This window comes from Dendrobates tinctorius, unplaced genomic scaffold (assembly GCF_039654945.1).
Source record: "Dendrobates tinctorius isolate UK_male_01 unplaced genomic scaffold, ASM3965494v1 ptg000116l, whole genome shotgun sequence".
Lineage (NCBI taxonomy): Eukaryota > Metazoa > Chordata > Amphibia > Anura > Dendrobatidae > Dendrobates > Dendrobates tinctorius.
Genome location: NW_027361784.1, coordinates 4260674 through 4272185, shown reverse-complemented (window position 1 = coordinate 4272185; position 11512 = coordinate 4260674). Strand labels below are relative to the sequence as shown.

The 11512-nt window shown below is 42.8% G+C and overlaps 1 protein-coding gene across 1 annotated transcript in view; it reads right to left on the bottom strand.

Moving 5' to 3' along the window:
* Positions 1 to 2329: 2329 nt before the first annotated feature.
* DCSTAMP (dendrocyte expressed seven transmembrane protein) overlaps positions 2330 to 11512 on the bottom strand; it is a 34645-nt gene continuing 25462 nt past the window's right edge. The window contains exons 2-3 of the mRNA XM_073590165.1: positions 10891 to 11229; positions 2330 to 2722 (exon numbers count right to left, since the gene is read on the bottom strand). Coding sequence (XP_073446266.1) covers positions 2669 to 2722; positions 10891 to 11229 — 393 coding nt within the window. The 3' untranslated portion in view covers positions 2330 to 2668. The remainder of the gene's footprint in view (positions 2723 to 10890; positions 11230 to 11512) is intronic.

The window sequence follows — 11512 nt, the reverse complement described above, 5'->3', positions numbered from 1 at the left end:
TTTAAAGCTACAATAAAAGTAAAATAATACATCTTATAATAAAATATTTTATTTACAGATTTGGTGGTTTTGATATTTCAGGGTAATGTAAAGAAGGGCTAAAAAAATGGCATAGTATTACTTGGGCACGGCTATGTGTTGTAACTTCATATCGTTGGCACCATTAACTATTTTTAATTTTTAATACTATGATAAAAGGACTTTTGTATAGGCCCATGTGTGACCGTAGTGTGAAAACATACTACATGGAGAAAACCAAATTATACAAAATATCCAGCAACACGTCCAAGAGGAAAAGGTATGTTAAAACCAAAGATTTATTGGATTATATAGATGTGGATTAACTGCAAAAATGTATTGGAGCATCTACATATTACACTTTGAGGACCTTTTAGAACATTCTGTTCTAATTCCATAAGTATTGGAGGAGTTGGATCCTCTTTTGCAGTTATAACAGTTTCCGCTCTTCTGGGAGGAATTTCCACAAGATTTCGGAGGTATCTGTAGGAATTTTTGCCCATTCATCCAGAAAAGCAGTTGTGAAGTCAGACACTGATGTTGGAGGAGAGGCCGAGCTCACAATCTACATGTCACGTAGACCCGTCCTGTGTGACACGACCCGCAGGCCAGTAACTAAAACAACAAGACAAGGGAAACGGTTACAACGGTGGGCCCTGCGATAGGGAAAGGGGACGTGGAGACCTCCTGCACTCCCCTGAGTCAGTGTCCCTCACACTCCTAACGTTCCCTGGCCGGTTCCACACCGGGCGCCGATCAGGATACCTGTCACCCTAGCACACTCTACACCTATCCCTTGCTAGGGAGCTGGGTGATGCAGGCACTGGCCCCACCGCTGCACTAATACACACCAGGGAAAAATACAAACAGGGAAACACCACGAAGCTTTGCTCTGTTGCTATTGCTCCCAGCAACAGAGTCCAACACCAGAATGCAGCTTTCCTCTGAAGCTCGACACCTGAGTTCAGCTTCCACCAGAAGCTATACACCAGAGCTCCCCTGAGCTGTCAGGAACTCTTCTCTGTAGTTCCTTTCTCCACCAGACTTGGTTGGAAAAGAGCAATATCACCAACACCTGCTCATAGACCATGTGACCCCATATAGGAGAAGGGGATGGTCAAATGATCAGGGGCAAAAAGCTGCTATAACCCCACTGACCACCGGCAAAGCAAAGAAAACATCAAGTGCAATGACCCTAACGGCCACCGGGGGCAAAACTTGAACTGAAAACACCACAGTGCAATGACCCTAATGGCCACCGGGGGCAAAACCAAACTGAAGCACACAGCTTAAAGGGAATCTGTCACCTACCCTTTGGCAGGTGATGAAAACGAGGTCGGTCCGGTCCGATGGGCGGTGTTCCCGATGTGTGCCGCCTCCCCATTCTTGCCCGCCGTCCGCAGGTTATTGCTGAATTGGAGTAGGTGTACGCCATTTTTTGCACGAGCGCTAAGCATTCATAGCTAGCGCACGCGCAGTATGCTTTGCCCAACTGTGGGCAAAGCCGGACTGCGCATGCGCCAGTTATCTAAGCCCCAGAAGTATTTTGCTGTGTTCCGGGGCTTAGTTAACCGGCATATACGCAGTCCGGCTTTTCGGCCAAGCTCAGTGATGTGATGTCATCACTGGAGCCAAAACACTGAGACCGTTGCACTGGCCGGGAGCCAGTGAAACATGAATGTATATTTGGAAACACTTGTGGCTTTAAAAAAAATCTTCTACTTATGTCACCTCATATAATTTATTGCAGATCCTTTTTTCAGAAGAGAAGGGGAAGTGAGATAGATGCGTCAGTCTGAATGTAGAAATGAAGTTCTCTTTTTAAAGCCACAAAAATTTCCAATTATGATACTCATGAAAAAATTAAATAGATGTCCAATCACATTACAAGCATAGTCACATCAAACTTTTGCCGAGGACCTTATGGGAAAATAGAAGTCTGTGCGGGGGACCTTATGGGAAAAATAGCAGTCTGTGCGGAGACCATATGGGGAAAATAGCAGCCTGTGCTGGGACCTTATGGGAAAAAGTTGCAGCCTGTGTGGGGACCTTATGGGCAAAGTTGCAGCCTGTGCGGGAGACCTTACGGTAAAATAGCAGGGTGTGTAGGGACCTTATGATGTGCCTGTGCTGGCGGCCTTAATTGCAATTATCAGTAATTGTACCTCCTCTTTTCAATGCCAGGTTATCTTCATGAGACATCCACTTTAACCATTGAGTTGCACTGTAGAACATAGTGATACTATATAAGCAAAACACATTAGGGCATATTTACCATCACTGATGTATGCTTACATAGACCCCACCCATTTCACACAATGCCACACCCTCTTTTTGGAAAGGCACAGATAGTGTGTAAAACACATAGCGAATAAGTTGTAAGTAATGAAAGACAGGCTTTTAAAAAAATAAATAAATTACACTAGAATTCTGGCACGTTTAGCCCCATTGACAGTTTCTCATTGGTTCGATTAAGAGAAAAAATTCTACTAATTTTCACATTTCTTTATTTTTTGCCCAGCATTTGAATAATTCACTTTTCATAATTTTCAGCATTGAATGAATTAATCATGAAGCACATTTTAATTTTATCAATTTCCAACAAAAACTTGGCCTCCAGTGACTGAAGAAAAGATGACAAACATCCAAATTACTGACTCTTGATGAAATGTTTTCTTGTGATTATCGGAAACCAGAAATCCACCTATAAGAGACAGAAGAAAGCATTATTCCAAATGAATATGTTTACCTGAAATGCTGGATGATTCGCTTGTGATACTGAAAAGTAGACAAAATTGGGCCACTTCATAGGGTTTACCCCAAGGGACCCAGTTTCAAGAGTGACCAGTTTTTGCTTTTATTTTAATCCCGATGCTCCCCTGAAAATTCATTTTTTTCTGTTTTTTTTTTTATAACTTTACCATACTTTTTCAGAGTTAATGGCCTTTTATTTAATGCAAATGTTTTGATCCTTATCAAGGGGTTGCTGCTCAAGGGGTAATTATGCAGAACAGTCTAAAGACATGTCCCCCTGAGAATCCTGTGAGCTGTGTCCCCTTGGAAAAGACCATAAAAATTAGCAGAGAATTAAAAAGCCCATAATTCTGAAAAAAAAGTATTGTGAGTTTAAAACAAAAAGAAATAATAAAAAAAGCAAAACTTGGCCACTTTTGACCTGGTGACAGCTCCTTTTTAAACAACAATTTTAAAATGTGGGTTTCATGTCGGACGCTGTTCACACCACAGCATCCGGCAGGCAAAGGTAGTTCCACCTCCAGCCACTATAGCCTCAGTGGCGCCGGCCTGATCTTCAGGCTCTCGGGGGTTAATCCTGCTGGAGACCAGGTTGGATGGTTAGTCACGCCCACGGTCTTTAAATAGTCATACTGGCATATGGGCGTCGCCGATTATAGCTTGTGTTTCATACCAAGTGGTTCCGGTCTGGAGTGGAGGTGTTCAAGAGAGAGAGATTCATATCTGGTGTCGTATGATCCGTCATTATCCTTTCTCCTTCCCATATTTGTGTTTAGTTGTGCCCTGTTCACATTACTGTTTATTCCTGTGTGTGTGCGGCGCAGTGCAGTTTAAGTTCTCCCTGTCTGTCATTATTTGTGTGGGAGCTTTGGTGGTGACTTCTCACTGGGTGGAGGGTTAAGTGCAGGGCTGAGCAGGAGATAAGGAAAGGTCGGAGGCTCAGGCATTTGCACCTTCAGCAAAAACCCTGGGTTGAGGGTCAGACAGGGTTTCCCCTAGTAAAGGGACACCACAGGGGCCCCGGGTATTTCAGCCTTAGTTGAACTAAGCCCCCGTGACATTGGGTACTCCAAGTGAAAAGCTGATCGAATGTCTTTTTATCGCACCAGGCAGCCAATGAGTAAATGGCCAAAAAAGATGCTAATCATGGGGTAATGATCATACATGGCCCCAGTGAAGTCACGAGATGGTGGTCGCCCTCTAGAGCCAATGGTTTCCATGTACAGAACTTTCAACTCTGATTGGTTCAGGGGATTATGGGGTTTGGAAGAGGAGGTTCTTAACTTCAATCTTGAGAGCCAAAGAGGTGAAACACCCATTTAGAGCTCATTTTGTATAAATTCTATAAATGTCTGTAGTTGTCATACCTCTGAAATTTAGCCATAGACATTAGATACCTTTTGACTAAACCGCACTGAAAGCCAAAATCTAATGTATATGGGGAACATTGCTAAAACATTTACTCTGTAATCCCTAAAAGTCTAGTCATTTAGTCATTTATGTACCCATGACCGATGTATTATAGATGATAATCCAAGGTTTTGACTTTGTATTTGGTGTCAATTGAAATTTCATATCAAAAGAAGAAAATTAGGGCTAGAAAGTGACCAAACAGGAACCATCTGACAGATGTAACACAAAAGTAAGCAGCTTGCAGTGCATGGAAACCACTGGATTGACAGCTGTCTTGGCATGCACCGTCAATCAGTAATTAGGACCATCCATTGGATGCATCTAAAAAGCAGGGATTTGTGTTTTACAACTTAATGTTCTCATGCATTATAAAAATCTCATTAAAAACCATTTTGAAATTAAAAAGCAGGGATTTGTATGAATAAATTATAAGTTATACTGAATCTTTTTGCATAAACCTACAGTTGTGCGCAAAAGTTTACAAACCCCGGCAGAATTTCTGCTTTCTTGGCCTCTTTTCAGAGAATATGAATGATAACGCCAAAACTTTTTCTCCACTCATGGTTAGTGGTTGGGTGAAGCCACTTATTGTCAAACTACTGTGTTTTATCTTTTTAAATCATAATGACAACCCAAAACATCCAAATGACCCTGATCAAAAGTTCACATACCCTGGTGATTTTGGCCTGATAACTTGCACAGAAGTTGACACAAATGGGTATGAATGGCTATTGAAGGTAACATCCTCACCTGTCACTTGTTTGCTTGTAATCAGTGTGTGCATAAATGCTGTGTGAGTTTCTGGGATTCAGACAGATTCTTGCATCTTTCATCCAACCACCGAGGTTTCTGGATAGTGAGCCATGGGGAAAGCAAAAGAATTGGATCTATGGGAAAAGGTAGTTGAACTGTAGAAAACAGGAAAGGGATACAAAAAGATATCCAAGGAATTAATGTCAGTCAGCAGAGTTCAAACTGTGATTAACAAATGGAAAATCAGGGGCTCTGTAAAACAAAACCACAGTCACGTAGACCAACAAGTATTTTGTCCACAACTGCCCGGAAAATTGTTCAGGATGCAAAGAGAAACCCACAAAAAACATCAGCTGAAATACTGGACTCTCTGAAAACTAGCGGTGTGGCTGTTTCAAGATGCACAATAAGAAGTCACCTGAAGAAAAATGGGCTGCATGGTCGAGTCGCCAGAAGAAAGCCATTACTGCGCAAATGCCACAAAGTATCTCACCTACAATACGCAAAACAGTACAGAGACAATCATCAAAACTTCTGGAACAAGGTAGTTTTGAGTGATAAGATCAAAATTGAACTTTTTGGCCACAACCATAAACTTTACATTTGGGGAGAGGTCAACAAGGCCTATGATGAAAGGAACACCATTTCTACTGTAAAGCGCGTAGGTGATGTTTTTGGGATGTGTGAGCTACAAAGGCACAGGAAACTTGGTCAAAGTTGAAGGAAAGATGAATACAGCACGTTATCAGCAAATACTGGAGACAAATTTACAATCTTCAGCCCAGAAGCTGCACATGGGACGTACTTGGACGTTCCAACATGACAATGATCCAAAACACAAGGCCAAGTTGACCTGTCATTGGCTACCGTAGAACAAAGTGAAGATTCTGGAGTAGCCATCTTAGTCTCCTGACCTCAATATCATTGAGCTATTCTGGGGAGATCTCAAGCGCGCAGTTCATGCTAGACAGCCCAAGAATTTACAGGAACTGGAGGCTTTTTGCCAAGAAGAGTGGGCAGCTTTACCATCTGAGAAATTAAAGAACCTCATCCACAACTACCACAAAAGACTTCAAGCTGTCGTTGATGTTAGAGGAGGCAATAGACGGTATGAAGAAATGGGGTATGTGAACTTTTGATCAGGGTCATTTGAAGGTTTTGGGTTGTCATTATGATGTAAAAAGAGAAAACACAATAGTTTGACAATAACTGGATTCACCCAAGCAGTAATCATGAGTGGAAAAAAAGTTTTAGTGTTATCATTCATATTCACTGAAAAAAGGTCAAGAAAGCAAAAATTTTGCCGGGGTATGTAAACTTTTGAGCACAACTGTATATTTTTTTATGCTTTGAAACTTTTACATACTAGAAATAATATTTTCCAAAAATATTTTTTTTTACATCTCCATATTCTGAGAGCTGTAACTTTTATTTTATTTTTTTTGCCAAATGACCTATTTTAGTTTTTTTTTTTTTTTTTGCAGGACGGTTTAGAGTTTGTAATGACTCTATATAATATGAGTTTCACTTTTTGCATTGAACAATTGAAATAAATGAACCTTTTGATGCTATTCAAATTTAGTGAGAAGCACTTGTAGTGACAAATGTTCACTAGTGAGTGTAAAAAAATAAGCTGCCAACTGTCACCACTAGTGGGAGCTCAGTGCATTTGCATGCATACATTTTTGCAAGAATGCTATACTTCTTACTGGTGGCTAGGCTTCCTAGTAGAGAAGAAGAGATTTTTTACCCATGTAACAGAAAAAACCTAAAAGTTTATCATCGGACATAAACATTATTTTCTACACCTTTCTTGCCATGAGAATCGATGAACTGTGGTGCAAATTAGAAAAGATTGCTGCAATAGAGGGATCTTAAAGGTCACAGTACCCTAAGATCATCAGATGACTTCACGGTACCATGGCATTGATTGGCACTCGGGATTATGATTGCGAGGGGTCGATCCTGCCAAAGTGGGTCTTTTAACCCCCTTTTAACCACATAGATAGCACTGTCACGAATTACAGTGGTATTTAAGGCGTTGATCGACCTCGATCGGTTTCAAACCGGCCAGGTGCGATATCTCGGGGTTTCAACCGTTATGTACAGCTGTCACCAGTAGGAATTTCAGCCCCTTAACAGTTGCAGTTAAATAGCATATCGGCAGTCGTTATGGGGTTAGAAAACATGAGTTTAAAGCAGATGTCACCAGATTTCACAATATAAACTGCATGCATTATTAAATTGTTTCTCAGATCTAATGAACTTACTCTGAAAATACATAACAGAATGCCAGTATAATGGCCTCTTAAAGTTTTCCCACTCATAAAATGCTCATTTTAATTTGACAATGAAACAGCCATTTTGACATAGCAAGTATATAAGCCTCATCAGGTCTAAGAAATCTATTTAAAGGGGTTGCCCCCCAGTTTTATATTGATTGATTGCTTTAATGGATAATCAAGATGTCAGTGGAAGTGGGTTTTTAGCAGGACCAAAGCTGTCACGGTAGCTAATCAGTGTCCCGCGATAGCATCACAGGGTACCATTGTGAGCTGATACAAGTACTGGTGCACATTGCATTTAACAAATGTTACCAGAGGTTGCTCAGCTCTGTCTGCAGCTGTTAGAGACAGATGCCAGCTAGTTACTATAGCCAATATCTGCTACGTGTGGACAGGGCTTAGCTCTTGAGCGCTCTCCACACTCGATCACTGCTTCATGTATGTTATATTGTGTAATGTGTTGCGGGGCGGTAGCCGTGGGCGAGGTACTCATCTCTTGCACCCCGGCATGTTACATGAAGGTGGGGGTCCTGGCTGGATATGTGGACGTGTGCTTTAGGGGCACTACACCCTTGCAGGCCGCATTTTATCGATGACTTTGGTTGGCCAGGACCAGGTGTTGAGGACTTCAATGAGGGAGACCACTAGTCAAAAATTAACTTATACTTAACGATAACTTAGAGGGCGTCATATACATAAGATAGCGGGTACACATCTTTATGAACGTTTCCTTCACAATACGGAGCATTTTCACACACAGTCGCAACTCCATTCTCATTTGCTCTCTATCTCCACTGCTTCACTTTCCTTCACCACAACCCAGCTCAGTACTACAGTCCAGTTAACAAGAGTCCTATTCTTAACCTGCCGTTCCGCGTCTTCTTTCCCCTCAAGGTAAATAAGTTGCCAGCATGGATGGTACTTATCTTTTCTACTACTGACGCCTTGGAACTCCCGCCTGGGGCATTCTCTTTGTCTCATGATCTCTGTCATGCCCTGGCAATATATCTCTCTGAGTTACAATCTCTGGGTTGTACTGCGAGGCGTCGTCTCCCAGGACCCGTCTTTACTTTGAATCACGCTACTACCGTCCTGGTCTCCCCACACCCACGTCATGTGACACTGCTTACTGCCCAGACCTTTGGTCTACTTTAGATGCACATTGGGCCCTATCTGACATCCTGTGCCTTCACCTTAGCCCCTTCCACTATAGGCTAGTCCCAATCGTTAATTCTAACTCTCCCTACTGTTGGGCAGAACACAATACCAACACCACATGTCACAGTTCACATTTTCACAACACAGCAATACACATGATCTTCGAGGGGGAACGTGGGCAGTATGTCCATCTCCTTACAACTGAATTAAGGGGTTCAAAATATATGCAATTGGAATTGTGAAATCTGTTGACAGATTTACTTTAAAAATTGTTTATAATTCTAAAATGGAGACAGTACAACTGCGACTTTACCACTTCTGTAGAGCAAGCGCAATATTTTCTATGAAGAAAAATACACTGCTCAAAAAAAATGAAGTGAACACTTAAACAACAGAATATAACTCCAAGTAAATCAAACTTCTGTGAAATCAAACTGTCCACTTAGGAAGCAACACTGATTGACAATCAATTTCACATGCTGTTGTGCAAATGGAATAGACAACAGATGGAAATTATTGGCAATTATCAAGACATCCTCAATAAAGGAGTGATGCTGCAGGTGGGGACCACAGACCACATCTCAGTACCAATGCTTTCTGGCTGATGGTTTGGTCACTTTTGAATGTTGGTTGTGCTTTCACACTCGTGGTAGCATGAGGCGGATTCTACAACCCACACAAGTGGCTCAGGTAGTGCAGCTCATCCAGGATGGCACATCAATGCGAGCTGTGGCAAGAAGGTTTGCTGTGTCTGTCAGCGTAGTGTCCAGAGGCTTGAGGCACTACCAGGAGACAGGCCAGTACACCAGGAGACGTGGAGGTGGGCTGAAGGAGGGCAACAACCAAGCAGCAGGACCGCTACCTCCACCTTTTTGCAAGGAGGAACAGGAAGAGCACCGCCAGAGCCCTGCAAAATGACCTCCATCAGGTCACAAATGTGCATGTTTTTGCACAAACGGTTAGAAACCGACTCCATGAGGATGGTCTGAGTGCCAGACGTCCACAGATGGGGGTTGTGCTCACAGCCCAACATCGTGCAGGACGCTTGGCACTTGCCACAGAACACCAGGATTGGCAAACTCGCCACTGGTGCCCTGTGCTCTTCACAGATGAAAGCAGGTTCACACTGAGCACATGTGACAGAGTCTGGAGATGCCGTGGAGAGCGATCTGCTGCCTGCAACATCCTTCAGCATGACCGGTTTAGCAGTGGGTCAGTAATGGTGTGGGGTGGCATTTCTTTGGAGGGTTGCACAGGCCTCCATGTGCTCACCAGAGGTAGCCTGACTGCCATTAGGTACCGAGATGAAATCCTCAGACCCCTTGTGAGACCATATGCTGGCGCGGTTGGCCCTGGGTTCCTCCTAATGCAGGACAATGCCAGACCTCATGTGGCTGGAGTGTGTCAGCAGATCCTGCAAGATGAAGGCATTGAAGCTATGGACTGGCCCGTCCATTCCTCAGACCTGAATCCGATTGAGCACATCTGGGACATCATGTCTCACTCCATCCACCAATGTCACATTGTACCACAGACTGTCCAGGAGTTGGCGGATGCTTTATTCCAGGTCTGGGAGGAGATCCCTCAGGAGACCATCCACCGCCTCATCAGGAGCATGCCCAGGCGTTGTACAGTAGAGAGGTCATACAGGCACGTGGAGGCCACACACAATACTAAGCCTCATTTTGACTTGTTTTAAAGACATTACATTCCACTTTAATTTTGTGTGTGACTCCAAAGCCAGGCCTCCATTGGTTAATAAATTTGATTTCCATTGATGATTTTTGTGTGATTTTGTTGTCAGCACATTCAACTTTGTACAAAACAAAGTATTCAATGAGAATATTTCAGTCATTCAGATCTAGGATGTGTTATGTGAGTGTTCCCTTTATTTTTTTGAACAGTGTAGTTAAAAATCTTGATTTTCTTTTGCAACTATTCTCTCTAAGCCTTAAGGTACGGTCACACTTAGCGATGTACCAGCGATCCCGACCAGCTATATGACGCGGTCAGGATCGCTGGTACATCGCTAAGTGGCCGCTAGTGAGCTGCCACACATGCAGATCTCACCAGCGACAACGCTGGGGACGGGGGTCGCTACTTACCTGTCACACCAGGCGATCCTGCGTCCTCCCGCCCGGCTCCACGCGTCGCTCGTCGTCACAGCAGGAAGCGCCGCAGGAAGCTGACGAGAAACAGTCCTGGACGTTCTTGCGCGATCAGCGATAACCAGCGGTGGAGCCGGTCGTAGGTAAGTATCAGACATAACGATATCGCTAGCAATATCGCTATAACGTCACAAGTTATAGCGATATTGCTAGCGATATCGCTTAGTGTGACAGTACCTTTAGGCAGTGCAAGAGCTCCATTTATTTCTACATATATCGATGAACAATGTTCAGTCTAGGAAAGTTGCCCTTCCACCCGGTTCCCCTACAGGTATAGGCCTACTGTGTTTATAGATAAATGCAGATCTGGTCCTCAAAAAAAATGGCTAAAGACATCTTACCTGGGAAATAATTTTCTTGAGTTCTCCATTTTTAGAGGGTGATGACAGTAATGTCCTTTCTTGCAGTATCTTCTTATGAAGGTACTTGACCCGCTGTAGGTCTTTATCGGGGTAGAATTCCGCAATCAGCAACAACTTGATTTGTACAAGGAAAGTAGAGATTAAGCCAAGGAAAAGTAAAACACTGATTAAAATGGCCAAAGGGATCCAGGTGGAGGAAAGGGAGAGCTCCGGTTTAGGGATGCACTGAGGCTCAAACAGATTGATCTTCAAATGGTTGTGGTAGATATCCTCTGTCCTTCTGGAATTAAATAAATCCTCAAGGTTCACCTGAATGTGCTTTATAAAATAAAATAAAAAATCATGTTAAATTAGTTAATAAAAAACACGAGAAAAACTTGATATGACATGGTAAGATGATATATAACTTTGATTTTAGTTTTCATAGGGCTTACTTTGTTATCAGTGGAAGTTATTCAGGTCGGCTTTTTTATGGCACTGTGGATCAGCATTATGGCACTGTATAGCAGCTTTATGGCACTGTATAGCAGCTTTATAGCACTGTATAGCAGCATTATGGCACTGTATAGCTGTTACGGTACTGTATAGCTGTTACGGTTCT